General features: G+C 44.9%; 2 protein-coding genes across 2 annotated transcripts in view; both read left to right on the top strand.

The window, feature by feature from the left end:
* Positions 1-437, top strand: part of LOC132099291 (monocarboxylate transporter 2-like) — a 6,456-nt gene extending 6,019 nt beyond the window's left edge. Inside the window, exon 3 of the mRNA XM_059505722.1 lies at positions 1-437. This exon is cut by the window's left edge and continues 390 nt beyond it. Within this exon, the coding sequence (XP_059361705.1) occupies positions 1-437 (437 nt within the window).
* Positions 438-9,766: 9,329 nt separating this feature from the next.
* Positions 9,767-18,165, top strand: LOC132099295 (monocarboxylate transporter 2-like). Its single transcript, XM_059505726.1, has 2 exons — positions 9,767-10,870; positions 17,187-18,165. Exons 1-2 carry the CDS (start codon positions 10,003-10,005, stop codon positions 17,450-17,452), a joined length of 1,134 nt encoding a protein of 377 aa, XP_059361709.1. The 5' UTR covers positions 9,767-10,002; the 3' UTR covers positions 17,453-18,165.
* Positions 18,166-19,791: the final 1,626 nt, after the last annotated feature.

Below are 19,791 nucleotides of genomic sequence, written 5' to 3'. Positions count from 1 at the left end.
TTCTGGGCTTCTTCGCTCCCATCGTCTTCCTGTCGCCGTATGCCAAAGACAACGGAGTGGACGAGTATCGAGCGGCCTTCCTGCTGTCCATCCTGGCTTTTGTGGACATGTTCGCTCGGCCGACAATGGGCCTGCTGGCGAACTCACGCTGGGTCCGTCCGCGGATCCAGTACTTCTTTAGCTTGGCCGTGCTGTATAATGGCGTGTGTCACCTGCTGTGTCCGCTGGTGGAGAGCTACACCGGGATGGTGGTGTACTCCGTCTTCTTTGGCTTCGCCTTCGGGATGGTGAGCGCCGTCCTGTTCGAGACGCTGATGGACCTGGTGGGAGCGCAGCGGTTCTCCAGCGCCGTGGGGCTCACCACCATCGTGGAGTGCTGTCCGGTGCTCATCGGCCCGCCGCTGGCAGGTGATAACACTGATAAAATATCAATATAAATATAAATATTACAGTTTTTTTCAATTGCTAAACGACAGTGAGCACAACTGCAGCTAAATGTTCAAAACTCTAACTACAGTCTGCACTACCAACAGTCACCTGAGCTAAACAGTTCACATCACCTGCAAAACTCATTCCAAGCAACACAACTCTTCACACATGGCTCAAAACAGGCTCAGTGCAGCCAAACACTACACACAACCCTCACTGAGATAACACACACTCACTCAGAACACACTGAGAGGAGAAACACTACACACAAACACTACTCACAACCCTGACTGAGATAACACACACCGTCACTCAGAACACACCGAGAGGAAAAACACTACACACAACCCTCACTGAGATAACACACACTCTCACTCAAAACACACCGATAGGAGAAACACACACTACACACAACCCTCGCCAAGATAACACACACCGTCACTCAGAACACACCAAGAGGAGAAACACCACACTCAACCATCGCTGAGATAACACACACCGTCACTCAGAACACACCGAGAGGAGAAACACCACACACAACCCTCGCTGAGATAACACACACCGTCACTCAGAACACACTGAGAGGAGAAACACCACACACAACCCTCACTGAGATAACACACACCGTCACTCGGAACACACCGAGAGGAGAAACACCACACAACCCTCACTGAGATAACACACACCGTCACTCGGAACACACCGAGAGGAGAGACACCACACTCAACCATCGCTGAGATAACACACACCGTCACTCAGAAGACACCGAGAGGAGAAACACCACACACAACCCTCGCTGAGATAACACACACTCTCACTCAAAACACACCGATAGGAGAAACACACACTACACACAACCCTTGCCAAGATAACACACACCGTCACTCAGAACACACCAAGAGGAGAAACACCACACTCAACCATCGCTGAGATAACACACACCGTCACTCAGAAGACACCGAGAGGAGAAACACCACACACAACCCTCGCTGAGATAACACACACCGTCACTCAGAACACACTGAGAGGAGAAACACCACACACAACCCTCACTGAGATAACACACACCGTCACTCGGAACACACAGAGAGGAGAAACACCACACAACCCTCGCTGAGATAACACACACCTTCACTCGGAACACACCGAGAGGAGAAACACCACACACAACCCTCACTGAGATAACACACAACGTCACTTGGAACACACCGAGAGGAGAAACACCACACACACAACCCTCACTGAGATAACACACACCATCACTCGGAACACACCGAGAGGAGAAACACTACAGTCGTGGCCAAAAGTTTTGAGAATTACATAAATATTGGAAATTGGAAAAGTTGCTGCTTAAATTTTTATAATAGCAATTTGCATATAGTCCAGAATGTTATGAAGAGTGATCAGATGAATTGCATAGTGCTTCTTTGCCATGAAAATTAACTTAATTCCAAAGAAACCTTTCCACTGCATTTCATTGCTGTCATTAAAGGACCTGCTGAGATCATTTCAGTAATTCTTGTAAAGAAGGCTTCAGGGCGTCCAAGAAAGTCCAGCAAGCGCCAGGATCGTCTGCTAAAGAGGATTGAGCTGCGGGATCGGAGTGCCACCAGTGCAGAGCTTGCTCAGGAATGGCAGCAGGCAGGTGTGAGCGCATCTGCATGCACAGTGAGGCGGAGACTTCTGGAAGATGGCCTGGTGTCAAGAAGGGCAGCAAAGAAGCCACTTCTCTCCAAAAAAACATCAGGGACAGATTGATCTTCTGCAGAAAGCATAGTGAATGGACTGCTGAGGACTGGGGCAAAGTCATATTCTCCGATGAAGCCCCTTTCCGATTGTTTGGGGCATCTGGAAAAAGGCTTGTCCGGAGAAGAAAAGGTGAGCGCTACCATCAGTCCTGTGTCATGCCAACAGTAAAGCATCCTGACACCATTCATGTGTGGGGTTGCTTCTCATCCAAGGGAGTGGGCTCACTCACAATTCTGCCCAAAAACACAGCCATGAATAAAGAATGGTACCAAAACACCCTCCAACTGCAACTTCTTCCAACAATCCAACAACAGTTTGGTGAAGAACAATGCATTTTCCAGCACGATGGAGCACCGTGCCATAAGGCAAAAGTGATAACTAAGTGGCTCGGGGACCAGAATGTTGATATTTTGGGTCCATGGCCTTGAAACTCCCCAGATCTTAATCCCATTGAGAACTTGTGGTCAATCCTCAAGAGTAGGGTGGACAAACAAAAACCCACTTATTCTGACAAACTCCAAGAAGTGATTATGAAAGAATGGGTTGCTATCAGTCAGGATTTGGCCCAGAAGTTGAATGAGAGCATGCCCAATCGAATTGCAGAGGTCCTGAAAAAGAAGGGCCAACACTGCAAATACTGACTCCTTGCATAAATGTCATGTAATTGTCGATAAAAGCCTTTGAAATGTATGAAGTGCTTGTAATTATATTTCAGTACATCACAGAAACAACTGAAACAAAGATCTAAAAGCAGTTTAGCAGCAAACTTTTTGAAAACTAATATTTATGTAATTCTCAAAACTTTTGGCCACGACTGTACACACAACCCTCACTGAGATAACACACCGTCACTCGGAACACACCAAGAGGAGAAACACCACACACGACCCTCACTGAGATAACACACCGTCACTCGGAACACACCGAGAGGAGAAACACCACACACAACCCTCACTGAGATAACACACACCGTCACTCAGAACACACCGAGAGGAGAAACACCACACACACCCCTCATTGAGATAACACACACCGTCACTCGTAACACACCGAGAGGAGAAACACCACACACAACCCTCGCCGAGATAACACACACCATCACTCGGAAAACACACCAAGAGGAAAAACACCACCCACAACCCTCGCCGAGATAACACACACCGTCACTCGGAACACACCGAGAGGAGAAACACCACACACGACCCTCATTGAGATAACACACACCGTCACTCAGAACACACCGAGAGGAGAAACACCACACACAACCCTCGCTGAGATAACACACGCCGTCACTCGGAACACACCGAGAGGAGAAACACCACACACGACCCTCATTGAGATAACACACACCGTCACTCAGAACACACCGAGAGGAGAAACACCACACACAACCCTCGCTGAGATAACACACGCCGTCACTCGGAACACACCGAGAGGAGAAACACTACACACAACCCTCACTGAGATAACACACACCGTCACTCGGAACACACCGAGAACACTCAGAACACACCCTCACTGAGATAACACACACCGTCACTCAGAACACACCAAGAGGAGAAACACCACACACAACCCTCGCTGAGATAACACACACCGTCACTCAGAACACACCGAGAGGAGAAACACCACACACAACCCTCACTGAGATAACACACACCGTCACTCAGAACACACCGAGAGGAGAAACACCACACACGACCCTCACTGAGATAACACACACCGTCACCCGGAACACACCGAGAGGAGAAACACCACACACAACCCTCACTGAGATAACACACGCCGTCACTCAGAACACACTGAGAGGAGAAACACCACACACAACCCTCGCTGAGATAACACACACCGTCACTCAGAACACACCAAGAGGAGAAACACCACACACAACCCTCGCTGAGATAACACACACCGTCACTCAGAACACACCGAGAGGAGAAACACCACACACAACCCTCACTGAGATAACACACACCGTCACTCAGAACACACCGAGAGGAGAAACACCACACACGACCCTCACTGAGATAACACACACCGTCACTCAGAACACACTGAGAGGAGAAACACCACACACGACCCTCACTGAGATAACACACACCGTCACTCAGAACACACTGAGAGGAGAAACACCACACACAACCCTCACTGAGATAACACACACCGTCACTCAGAACACACTGAGAGGAGAAACACCACACACGACCCTCACTGAGATAACACACACCGTCACTCAGAACACACTGAGAGGAGAAACACCACACACGACCCTCACTGAGATAACACACACCGTCACTCAGAACACACAGAGAGGAGAAACACCACACACGACCCTCACTGAGATAACACACACCGTCACTCAGAACACACAGAGAGGAGAAACACCACACACGACCCTCGCTGAGATAACACACACCGTCACTCAGAACACACAGAGAGGAGAAACACCACACACGACCCTCGCTGAGATAACACACACCGTCACTCAGAACACACCGAGAGGAGAAACACCACACACAACCCTCGCTGAGATAACACACACCGTCACTCAGAACACACCGAGAGGAGAAACACCACACACGACCCTCGCTGAGATAACACACACCGTCACTCAGAACACACCGAGAGGAGAAACACTACACACAACCCTCGCTGAGATAACACACACCGTCACTCAGAACACACCGAGAGGAGAAACACTACACACGACCCTCGCTGAGATAACACACACCGTCACTCAGAACACACCGAGAGGAGAAACACTACACACGACCCTCACTGAGATAACACACGCCGTCACTCGGAACACACCGAGAGGAGAAACACCACACACGACCCTCACTGAGATAACACACGCCGTCACTCAGAACACACAGAGAGGAGAAACACCACACACGACCCTCACTGAGATAACACACACCGTCACTCAGAACACACCGAGAGGAGAAACACCACACACGACCCTCACTGAGATAACACACGCCGTCACTCGGAACACACCGAGAGGAGAAACACCACACACGACCCTCACTGAGATAACACACACCGTCACTCAGAACACACCGATAGGAGAAACACCACACACGACCCTCACTGAGATAACACACACCGTCACTCAGAACACACAGAGAGGAGAAACACCACACACGACCCTCACTGAGATAACACACGCCGTCACTCGGAACACACCGAGAGGAGAAACACCACACACGACCCTCACTGAGATAACACACGCCGTCACTCGGAACACACCGAGAGGAGAAACACCACACACGACCCTCACTGAGATAACACACGCCGTCACTCGGAACACACCGAGAGGAGAAACACCACACACGACCCTCGCTGAGATAACACACACCGTCACTCGGAACACACCGAGAGGAGAAACACCACACACGACCCTCGCTGAGATAACACACGCCGTCACTCGAAACACACCGAGAGGAGAAACACCACACACAACCCTCGCTGAGATAACACACACCGTCACTCAGAACACACCGAGAGGAGAAACACCACACACAACCCTCACTGAGATAACACACACCGTCACTCAGAACACACCGAGAGGAGAAACACCACACACAACCCTCACTGAGATAACACACACCGTCACTCAGAACACACCGAGAGGAGAAACACCACACACACCCCTCACTGAGATAACACACACCGTCACTCAGAACACACCGAGAGGAGAAACACCACACACACCCCTCACTGAGATAACACACACCGTCACTCAGAACACACCGAGAGGAGAAACACTAGCATCAAGCAACAATACAGAAAATAACACTCACTGAGATAACACACACCGTCACTCAGAACACACAGAGAGGAGAAACACCACACACGACCCTCGCTGAGATAACACACACCGTCACTCAGAACACACAGAGAGGAGAAACACCACACACGACCCTCGCTGAGATAACACACACCGTCACTCAGAACACACCGAGAGGAGAAACACCACACACAACCCTCGCTGAGATAACACACACCGTCACTCAGAACACACCGAGAGGAGAAACACCACACACGACCCTCGCTGAGATAACACACACCGTCACTCAGAACACACCGAGAGGAGAAACACTACACACAACCCTCGCTGAGATAACACACACCGTCACTCAGAACACACCGAGAGGAGAAACACTACACACGACCCTCGCTGAGATAACACACACCGTCACTCAGAACACACCGAGAGGAGAAACACTACACACGACCCTCACTGAGATAACACACGCCGTCACTCGGAACACACCGAGAGGAGAAACACCACACACGACCCTCACTGAGATAACACACGCCGTCACTCAGAACACACAGAGAGGAGAAACACCACACACGACCCTCACTGAGATAACACACACCGTCACTCAGAACACACCGAGAGGAGAAACACCACACACGACCCTCACTGAGATAACACACGCCGTCACTCGGAACACACCGAGAGGAGAAACACCACACACGACCCTCACTGAGATAACACACACCGTCACTCAGAACACACCGATAGGAGAAACACCACACACGACCCTCACTGAGATAACACACACCGTCACTCGGAACACACAGAGAGGAGAAACACCACACACGACCCTCACTGAGATAACACACGCCGTCACTCGGAACACACCGAGAGGAGAAACACCACACACGACCCTCACTGAGATAACACACGCCGTCACTCGGAACACACCGAGAGGAGAAACACCACACACGACCCTCACTGAGATAACACACGCCGTCACTCGGAACACACCGAGAGGAGAAACACCACACACGACCCTCACTGAGATAACACACACCGTCACTCGGAACACACCGAGAGGAGAAACACCACACACGACCCTCGCTGAGATAACACACGCCGTCACTCGAAACACACCGAGAGGAGAAACACCACACACAACCCTCGCTGAGATAACACACGCCGTCACTCGAAACACACCGAGAGGAGAAACACCACACACAACCCTCACTGAGATAACACACACCGTCACTCAGAACACACCGAGAGGAGAAACACCACACACAACCCTCACTGAGATAACACACACCGTCACTCAGAACACACCGAGAGGAGAAACACCACACACACCCCTCACTGAGATAACACACACCGTCACTCAGAACACACCGAGAGGAGAAACACCACACACACCCCTCACTGAGATAACACACACCGTCACTCAGAACACACCGAGAGGAGAAACACTAGCATCAAGCAACAATACAGAAAATACTCACTTTTCATCTTTACAGTTTGAACTATTTCAGTGACTTCATACAAAGTCATATTTTCTTCAAAGAAAAGAGGGACATTCTTTCACATGATTTAATTACATTTTTAGAACATAACAATTCTTTAAGGTAAATTAAAATTAGCAGTTTGCTTCAATAGTCTGTAGTAATTTACAGAATTAAAGTAATGAGAAAAAAAAGGTAGAAACTCAAAGTACATAATGTAGTTCGAACAAATATTTGAGGGGCTAATTCTGAAATTGCAATCAGCAGTGTTTGAAAGGCACAAGGCTGAAATCTTCTGTTTTGAATGTGTGCTTCACAGTTTTGACAGCAGTGTGTTAGCATTTGAACAAAGTGCTGTAAATCCACAGTGTTGTGCAGGTTGTGGTTAAAGTCATGGGATAAGTGTGTAGAGTTTTGAAAACTGTGTTCAAGCAATGAAAAACGAACTAGAGTTTGGTCCACATGAACTGCTGCTGTGCAGACTGTAGTTAGAGTTTTGCACATGTGACTCCAGCTGTGCTCACTGTCGTTTAGCAATCGACAAAAACTGTAAATAATAATTAATAATAATTTTTACAAATAAAGAGCAAAAACTAACAAAAATTACAAAAGCACATTAGGGTTATTAAAGTTAACTAAAACAATAAATAAAATAAATGTTAACGTAAATATTATAAGATTAAATACTTATTTTATTTCAGCTAGTTGACAGGGCGACATCTCATTTTCATTAAGTTTAACTTGATGTATTGAAATAACTAAAACTTAAATAAAGAATAATACAAATAAAAATGACAAAAACAAAGAAAATATAAACAAATAAATAAGTATATAATATTGGTGATATTAAATATTTAGTCCCTGGAACACTTCCACATCTGCTGTCTCCAGCGCATCCTGGGAATCACTTGGTGTGACAGAGTGCCTCACACTGAGATCATGTGGAGAACAGGCTGCAAGAGTATTGAGGCCACAATCACCCAGCACCAACTGCGCTGGCTGGGGCATGTCATAAGAATTCCCTACAACCGTCTGCACCGCAGAGTGCTGTATGGCCAGCTACAACTAGGCCAGCGCTCTGCTGGAGGCCAGAAGAAACGCTTTAAAGACCAAATGAAAACAGTGCTTAAGAGGTGCAAAATAAAACCTGGGGACTTGGAGAACATGGGTGCTGACCGTAACACCTGGCGGCAGCAGTGTCTAGATGGGGCCCAAGCACTGGAGGAGGAAAGGACAGTTAGGAGACAACAAAGAAGGCTCAGGAGAAACACACCCATATATACCAGTAACACCAATAGCACGTATATATGCCCCACCTGCAATAGAGCCTGTGGATCCAGGATCGGATTATTCAGCCATCAGAAAACTCTCCGTTAAAAGACAGAAGTGGACATCATCATCGGATTCGATGGACAACCGCAAGTGTGTGTGTGTGTGTGGGTGTGTGAGTGTGTGTGTGTGTGTGTGTGTGTGTGTTTGTGAGTGTGAGTGTGTCTCTGTGTGTGTGTCTCTGTGTGTGTGAGTGTGGAGTGTGTGTGTGTGTGTGTGGAGTGTGTGTGTCTGTGTGTGTGTGAGTGTGTCTGTGTGTGTGTATGTGTGTGTGTGTGTGTGGGGTGTGTGTGTGTATATGTGTGTGTGTAAGTGTGGGGTGTGTGTGCGTTTGTGAGTGTGTGTGTGTGACTACAATGGATGTATTGTTTAAAACTGACTCTTCAGTGTTTTTCGTAGTGTTGATTTTTTTTGTGATTTCTTCAAAATGACCAACAAAACAATAATATATATATATATATATATATATATATATATATATATATTACATAAATTTACTAAAATAGTTGTTCAGAATAAATTTTCTAATGTATATTTTTTAGTCTCTGACAAGCTACAATAGAGGTATCATGTAAAAACTATGATATTTTGTCAACTTCTGTATGGCGACCAATCGGGGTCAAAACAACCGCCAAATTATTTTCAACACTAAAATACTTAATTATTGCTCTAAATATATATATATATCTATATATATATATCTATATATATATATATCTATATATATATATATAGATATATATATATATATATATATATATATATATATAGATATATATATATGTATCCAACAAGCTACAATAGAGGTATAACAAAAAAAATATAAAAAAGTTACTCTTTAGTGTTTTTTGTAGTGTTTCGATTTCTGTATGGAGACCAATAGGGGTCAAATTATATATATATTATATTGTCTCCAACAAGCTACAATAGAGGTAATACGTAAAAAAAGTGACTGTGTTTTCTATAGTGTTGATTTTTTCGGCGATTTCTGTATGGAGACCAATTGGGGTCAAAAAGGACTGCAAACACAAAAGACATACCATTATCTTCAACTCAAAAAGAGTTCGTAATTCCTCATGTTTTATGTTTTTCGATCTCTGACAAGCTACAATTGAGGTTTTATATAAAAATGTGACCTTACAGTGTTCATTTTGGCAAATTTCACGGAAACCAATGCGGGTCACGCCCCACACGAATGGATGAACATATCCATATTTTAGGCTTATGAGCTCATCGGATTCAGGGGTCAGACAGTATCCCAAAATGCTCTCTGCCATCTCGTTTCCTCTCACAGGCTTCGGTCTGGCCTTCAACCTCCAGCCGGCGCTAACGATGATCGGGAAGTACTTCTACAAGAAGCGTCCAATCGCTAACGGCTTCGCCATGGCTGGCAGTCCCGTGTTCCTCAGCACGCTAGCGCCGCTCAACCAGTATCTGATCAATGAGTACGGATGGAGGGGAAGCTTCCTGATCCTCGGCGGGCTCCTGCTGAACTGCTGTGTGGCCGGATTGCTCATGAGGCCCCTGATGGCCCCGGCAAACCCAGCCAGAGCGCTGGAGGGGAAACCGCCGGTGGTCAAGACAGAGAAGGCCACTGCCTGGCAGACGGTCAATAAGTACCTGGATCTGTCGCTCTTCAAGCACCGCGGCTTCCTCATCTACCTGTCAGGAAACGTCATCATGTTTCTGGGCTTCTTCGCTCCCATCGTCTTCCTGTCGCCGTATGCCAAAGACAACGGAGTGGACGAGTATCGAGCGGCCTTCCTGCTGTCCATCCTGGCTTTTGTGGACATGTTCGCTCGGCCGACAATGGGCCTGCTGGCGAACTCACGCTGGGTCCGTCCGCGGATCCAGTACTTCTTTAGCTTGGCCGTGCTGTATAATGGCGTGTGTCACCTGCTGTGTCCGCTGGTGGAGAGCTACACCGGGATGGTGGTGTACTCCGTCTTCTTTGGCTTCGCCTTCGGGATGGTGAGCGCCGTCCTGTTCGAGACGCTGATGGACCTGGTGGGAGCGCAGCGGTTCTCCAGCGCCGTGGGGCTCACCACCATCGTGGAGTGCTGTCCGGTGCTCATCGGCCCGCCGCTGGCAGGTGATAACACTGATAAAATATCAATATAAATATAAATATTACAGTTTTTTTCAATTGCTAAACGACAGTGAGCACAACTGCAGCTAAATGTTCAAAACTCTAACTACAGTCTGCACTACCAACAGTCACCTGAGCTAAACAGTTCACATCACCTGCAAAACTCATTCCAAGCAACACAACTCTTCACACATGGCTCAAAACAGGCTCAGTGCAGCCAAACACTACACACAACCCTCACTGAGATAACACACACTCACTCAGAACACACTGAGAGGAGAAACACTACACACAAACACTACTCACAACCCTGACTGAGATAACACACACCGTCACTCAGAACACACCGAGAGGAAAAACACTACACACAACCCTCACTGAGATAACACACACTCTCACTCAAAACACACCGATAGGAGAAACACACACTACACACAACCCTCGCCAAGATAACACACACCGTCACTCAGAACACACCAAGAGGAGAAACACCACACTCAACCATCGCTGAGATAACACACACCGTCACTCAGAACACACCGAGAGGAGAAACACCACACACAACCCTCGCTGAGATAACACACACCGTCACTCAGAACACACTGAGAGGAGAAACACCACACACAACCCTCACTGAGATAACACACACCGTCACTCGGAACACACCGAGAGGAGAAACACCACACAACCCTCACTGAGATAACACACACCGTCACTCGGAACACACCGAGAGGAGAGACACCACACTCAACCATCGCTGAGATAACACACACCGTCACTCAGAAGACACAGAGAGGAGAAACACCACACACAACCCTCGCTGAGATAACACACACTCTCACTCAAAACACACCGATAGGAGAAACACACACTACACACAACCCTTGCCAAGATAACACACACCGTCACTCAGAACACACCAAGAGGAGAAACACCACACTCAACCATCGCTGAGATAACACACACCGTCACTCAGAAGACACCGAGAGGAGAAACACCACACACAACCCTCGCTGAGATAACACACACCGTCACTCAGAACACACTGAGAGGAGAAACACCACACACAACCCTCACTGAGATAACACACACCGTCACTCGGAACACACAGAGAGGAGAAACACCACACAACCCTCGCTGAGATAACACACACCTTCACTCGGAACACACCGAGAGGAGAAACACCACACACAACCCTCACTGAGATAACACACAACGTCACTTGGAACACACCGAGAGGAGAAACACCACACACACAACCCTCACTGAGATAACACACACCATCACTCGGAACACACCGAGAGGAGAAACACTACAGTCGTGGCCAAAAGTTTTGAGAATTACATAAATATTGGAAATTGGAAAAGTTGCTGCTTAAATTTTTATAATAGCAATTTGCATATAGTCCAGAATGTTATGAAGAGTGATCAGATGAATTGCATAGTGCTTCTTTGCCATGAAAATTAACTTAATTCCAAAGAAACCTTTCCACTGCATTTCATTGCTGTCATTAAAGGACCTGCTGAGATCATTTCAGTAATTCTTGTAAAGAAGGCTTCAGGGCGTCCAAGAAAGTCCAGCAAGCGCCAGGATCGTCTGCTAAAGAGGATTGAGCTGCGGGATCGGAGTGCCACCAGTGCAGAGCTTGCTCAGGAATGGCAGCAGGCAGGTGTGAGCGCATCTGCATGCACAGTGAGGCGGAGACTTCTGGAAGATGGCCTGGTGTCAAGAAGGGCAGCAAAGAAGCCACTTCTCTCCAAAAAAACATCAGGGACAGATTGATCTTCTGCACACTTATTCTGACAAACTCCAAGAAGTGATTATGAAAGAATGGGTTGCTATCAGTCAGGATTTGGCCCAGAAGTTGAATGAGAGCATGCCCAATCGAATTGCAGAGGTCCTGAAAAAGAAGGGCCAACACTGCAAATACTGACTCCTTGCATAAATGTCATGTAATTGTCGATAAAAGCCTTTGAAATGTATGAAGTGCTTGTAATTATATTTCAGTACATCACAGAAACAACTGAAACAAAGATCTAAAAGCAGTTTAGCAGCAAACTTTTTGAAAACTAATATTTATGTAATTCTCAAAACTTTTGGCCACGACTGTACACACAACCCTCACTGAGATAACACACCGTCACTCGGAACACACCAAGAGGAGAAACACCACACACGACCCTCACTGAGATAACACACCGTCACTCGGAACACACCGAGAGGAGAAACACCACACACAACCCTCACTGAGATAACACACACCGTCACTCAGAACACACCGAGAGGAGAAACACCACACACACCCCTCATTGAGATAACACACACCGTCACTCGTAACACACCGAGAGGAGAAACACCACACACAACCCTCGCCGAGATAACACACACCATCACTCGGAAAACACACCAAGAGGAAAAACACCACCCACAACCCTCGCCGAGATAACACACACCGTCACTCGGAACACACCGAGAGGAGAAACACCACACACGACCCTCATTGAGATAACACACACCGTCACTCAGAACACACCGAGAGGAGAAACACCACACACAACCCTCGCTGAGATAACACACGCCGTCACTCGGAACACACCGAGAGGAGAAACACTACACACAACCCTCACTGAGATAACACACACCGTCACTCGGAACACACCGAGAACACTCAGAACACACCCTCACTGAGATAACACACACCGTCACTCAGAACACACCAAGAGGAGAAACACCACACACAACCCTCGCTGAGATAACACACACCGTCACTCAGAACACACCGAGAGGAGAAACACCACACACAACCCTCACTGAGATAACACACACCGTCACTCAGAACACACCGAGAGGAGAAACACCACACACGACCCTCACTGAGATAACACACACCGTCACCCGGAACACACCGAGAGGAGAAACACCACACACAACCCTCACTGAGATAACACACGCCGTCACTCAGAACACACTGAGAGGAGAAACACCACACACAACCCTCGCTGAGATAACACACACCGTCACTCAGAACACACCAAGAGGAGAAACACCACACACAACCCTCGCTGAGATAACACACACCGTCACTCAGAACACACCGAGAGGAGAAACACCACACACAACCCTCACTGAGATAACACACACCGTCACTCAGAACACACTGAGAGGAGAAACACCACACACGACCCTCACTGAGATAACACACACCGTCACTCAGAACACACAGAGAGGAGAAACACCACACACGACCCTCACTGAGATAACACACACCGTCACTCAGAACACACTGAGAGGAGAAACACCACACACGACCCTCACTGAGATAACACACACCGTCACTCAGAACACACTGAGAGGAGAAACACCACACACAACCCTCACTGAGATAACACACACCGTCACTCAGAACACACTGAGAGGAGAAACACCACACACGACCCTCACTGAGATAACACACACCGTCACTCAGAACACACAGAGAGGAGAAACACCACACACGACCCTCACTGAGATAACACACACCGTCACTCAGAACACACAGAGAGGAGAAACACCACACACGACCCTCACTGAGATAACACACACCGTCACTCAGAACACACAGAGAGGAGAAACACCACACACGACCCTCGCTGAGATAACACACACCGTCACTCAGAACACACCGAGAGGAGAAACACCACACACAACCCTCGCTGAGATAACACACACCGTCACTCAGAACACACCGAGAGGAGAAACACTACACACGACCCTCGCTGAGATAACACACACCGTCACTCAGAACACACCGAGAGGAGAAACACTACACACGACCCTCACTGAGATAACACACACCGTCACTCAGAACACACCGAGAGGAGAAACACCACACACGACCCTCACTGAGATAACACACGCCGTCACTCGGAACACACCGAGAGGAGAAACACCACACACGACCCTCACTGAGATAACACACACCGTCACTCAGAACACACCGATAGGAGAAACACCACACACGACCCTCACTGAGATAACACACACCGTCACTCAGAACACACAGAGAGGAGAAACACCACACACGACCCTCACTGAGATAACACACACCGTCACTCAGAACACACCGAGAGGAGAAACACCACACACGACCCTCACTGAGATAACACACGCCGTCACTCGGAACACACCGAGAGGAGAAACACCACACACGACCCTCACTGAGATAACACACACCGTCACTCAGAACACACCGATAGGAGAAACACCACACACGACCCTCACTGAGATAACACACACCGTCACTCAGAACACACAGAGAGGAGAAACACCACACACGACCCTCACTGAGATAACACACGCCGTCACTCGGAACACACCGAGAGGAGAAACACCACACACGACCCTCACTGAGATAACACACGCCGTCACTCGGAACACACCGAGAGGAGAAACACCACACACGACCCTCACTGAGATAACACACGCCGTCACTCGGAACACACCGAGAGGAGAAACACCACACACGACCCTCACTGAGATAACACACACCGTCACTCGGAACACACCGAGAGGAGAAACACCACACACGACCCTCGCTGAGATAACACACGCCGTCACTCGAAACACACCGAGAGGAGAAACACCACACACAACCCTCGCTGAGATAACACACACCGTCACTCAGAACACACCGAGAGGAGAAACACCACACACAACCCTCACTGAGATAACACACACCGTCACTCAGAACACACCGAGAGGAGAAACACCACACACAACCCTCACTGAGATAACACACACCGTCACTCAGAACACACCGAGAGGAGAAACACCACACACACCCCTCACTGAGATAACACACACCGTCACTCAGAACACACCGAGAGGAGAAACACCACACACACCCCTCACTGAGATAACACACACCGTCACTCAGAACACACCGAGAGGAGAAACACTAGCATCAAGCAACAATACAGAAAATACTCACTTTTCATCTTTACAGTTTGAACTATTTCAGTGACTTCATACAAAGTCATATTTTCTTCAAAGAAAAGAGGGACATTCTTTCACATGATTTAATTACATTTTTAGAACATAACAATTCTTTAAGGTAAATTAAAATTAGCAGTTTGCTTCAATAGTCTGTAGTAATTTACAGAATTAAAGTAATGAGAAAAAAAAGGTAGAAACTCAAAGTACATAATGTAGTTCGAACAAATATTTGAGGGGCTAATTCTGAAATTGCAATCAGCAGTGTTTGAAAGGCACAAGGCTGAAATCTTCTGTTTTGAATGTGTGCTTCACAGTTTTGACAGCAGTGTGTTAGCATTTGAACAAAGTGCTGTAAATCCACAGTGTTGTGCAGGTTGTGGTTAAAGTCATGGGATAAGTGTGTAGAGTTTTGAAAACTGTGTTCAAGCAATGAAAAACGAACTAGAGTTTGGTCCACATGAACTGCTGCTGTGCAGACTGTAGTTAGAGTTTTGCACATGTGACTCCAGCTGTGCTCACTGTCGTTTAGCAATCGACAAAAACTGTAAATAATAATTAATAATAATTTTTACAAATAAAGAGCAAAAACTAACAAAAATTACAAAAGCACATTAGGGTTATTAAAGTTAACTAAAACAATAAATAAAATAAATGTTAACGTAAATATTATAAGATTAAATACTTATTTTATTTCAGCTAGTTGACAGGGCGACATCTCATTTTCATTAAGTTTAACTTGATGTATTGAAATAACTAAAACTTAAATAAAGAATAATACAAATAAAAATGACAAAAACAAAGAAAATATAAACAAATAAATAAGTATATAATATTGGTGATATTAAATATTTGTATCTAACCCTAATATAAAAATAAATGTATAATATTAAAGACAACTATAATAGTATTTCAGTGATTTTTAAATAACACTGCAACACATAACAAAAATTACAATGATATTGCAAAAATAAATAAAAAATATATAATTATATATAAAAATAAAAACTTAAAAATATTATGTTAATGATACTAGAATAACACTAGGGCAAATGACTAAAATGTGAATTTAAAATGAAAACCGGAAATATAAAAATAAAAGCAAATTAAAAAATTTGTAAAATAAATCATACTGAACTAAAATAAATCAGTTTCTCAAATCTTCCAAAACTTAACTACGCTTACCAACACTTAAAAAACACTAAATGTCAGTGCTTCACATTTCTTGTCTTTGTTTTAATTTCTAAACTGACCTTTCGAACAGAATATTATTTTCGTTCGTCCACATATATCTGTAATTGTGTCCTGGCAGATGCTGATCTGAACTCATGAACGCATTGATTTGCAGGGAAGCTAGTGGACATCACAAAGAACTATAAGTACATGTACCTGTGCTGCGGGTCAGTGGTTGTCCTGTCCAGCATCTGGCTCTTCATCGGCAACTTCATCAACTATCGGCTGCTGGAGCGCGAGCGCAAACACATGCAAGATGAGATGTACAAACGCGCCGACCGCGAGGAGCAGGAGCGGGAACAGACGGAGACTGACACAGACGTGACACAGGAGCTCTGCGAGAACAAAGACGGCATCATGCAACACGAAACCAACATCTGAACACCTATGCAAACAGTGCACTCTGAAGAAACTGCCAAAGAGATCCAGTCAAGTCGACGAGCTTCATTAGGCTAAGTTCACATGCGAGCCTTAGAGCTTTTTCTCAGACCTCAATTTTTGTTGTGTAGCTATACACATTGTTGTTTTAAATGCGGCCAATATCAGATTTTCAGTGTGAACACATTATGGTTCTGAACTGACCTGTTCTGCATGTGCAAAAGAACGATACGAACAGGGTTGCCAGGTTTACACAACAAATTGCTTCTCAAAACTATTCCAAAACTAGCCCAACCATGTTCAGGTGATAAATAATGCGGAAGTGGCATCCCGTCGATCCACAAAGTTGAAAAACATCCAGCGGAAACTGTGGATTTGGCAACATTTGCGCAGCATGCCGTAATATGAAAGTAAACACGAAGGATATAAAGTAACCGATTATGCATTTATTTATAGTGTGATCTCCTACTGAATCTGGTGAAATTATGTGCAGGCAATATGAAAACAAAAGACAAGGATGTGACAAAAAACAGCAGAGTTTTGAAGCTGTTATGATTAGTGGTCGACTGATATATCGGCCGATATTTGGTGTTTTTCAAATATCGGCATCGGACGATAAGTTTTTCTGCTTGGCTGGTGTGTTCGAGGAGGGACTTTTATTTTGACAGCGTGTTCTCTGCATGCCGGTCGGTCCGTGTGAATTAAATGCTTTAAACTTTAAATCCGTTATTTAAAACTATGCTGCGCTATTTGCCCACTTTCATATTCATGTGTCATTTCATGCCTCATGTTTTGCTTGTGTATAGAGTTGTCACTGTAATACTTATGAGTTCTAACTAGTGCTTTCAAACGATTAATCGTGATTAATTGCATTCAAAATAAAAGTTTTTATTTTCATAATAGATCTGTGTGTACTGTGTGTATTTATTATGTATATGTAAACACACACACACACATACAGTATATATTTAGAAAATATTTATATGTATTTACAAGTATATTTATATTCATATAATTTATATAATATATAAATATATACATGTATGGGTGTGTATTTATATATACATAATAAATATACACAGTACACACACATATACTGTGCAAATAAAAACTTTTATTTTTAATGCGATTAATTGTTTGACAGCACTAGTTTTTACAACACATTACACTTCCACTTTCACAACTGTCTTGATATCTTGGAGTTTGTAAAATCTTTGAAGTGTCTCATAGCATAGCTGACACACACACTTTGATATAAACTGCCTTTATAGCTCGATATCAGTCATTTCTGGTGGCTGATGTTCAGCAAACGTCTGTATTTGACAGCCAAACAGCACTCTGTTTTACACGCATTACTGACAGATCTGAATGTAAATCTGAGTGTTTCTGATGTTATAGGGCCTTACCAATCACTTCTGAGGATCATTACCCAATCTAGAGCTTTAAGCAATATGATTTACACCAGACGTCCTCAGGGCAAAAACTTGTTTCGTTCAGTTTTCAGGGTTATTTTTTCACAGCGTATTCGAGTTTCACATGATTCCTGTGCTTGGTTTGAAAGTGCCACCATCTAACACTCCCAACTCATGCTGTATTGCCTTAAATATAATGTAAGCATCTATTATTCTAACAAGAACTGTATGTATAGAAATATATAATCTTTTATTTCATGTAACTGTTGATGTACATTTACTAATCATTTGGATAGGTGCTAAATAATTTAACAAATATACTGCATTAAATGTATGGAAGCCTGTTTCCGCCACAAAATAATAAAAGTAATTATGACTTTTTATCTCTCAATTCTGCATTTTTTTAGGGGGTGAGATGTAAACTTGTAATTCAGATGAAAAAAGGGTCAAAATTGCAGTCAAAGCTCAAAATTACGATAAAGTCAGAATTCTAAGTTTATATTAGAGTTAGCAATTTGAGTTTATATTTTATAATTTGAGTTTATATCTCGGGGTTTGTGTTTATATCTTATAATTCTGAGTTTATATCTCATAATTCTGAGTTTATATCTCGGGGTTTGTGTTTATATCTTATAATTCTGAGTTTATATCTCGGGGTTTGTGTTTATATCTTATAATTCTGAGTTTATATCTCATAATTCTGAGTTTGAATCTTGGGGTTTGTGTTTATATCTTATAATTCTGAGTTTATATCTCATAATTCTGAGTTTGAATCTCGGGGTTTGTGTTTATATCTTATAATTCTGAGTTTATATCTCATAATTCTGAGTTTATATCTCATAATTCTGAGTTTATATCTCGGGGTTTGTGTTTATATCTTATAATTCTGAGTTTATATCTCGGGGTTTGTGTTTATATCTTATAATTCTG

Source organism: Carassius carassius, chromosome 22 (assembly GCF_963082965.1).
Source record: "Carassius carassius chromosome 22, fCarCar2.1, whole genome shotgun sequence".
NCBI classification, from domain to species: domain Eukaryota; kingdom Metazoa; phylum Chordata; class Actinopteri; order Cypriniformes; family Cyprinidae; genus Carassius; species Carassius carassius.
This window is presented reverse-complemented; position numbering and strand designations above follow the sequence as displayed.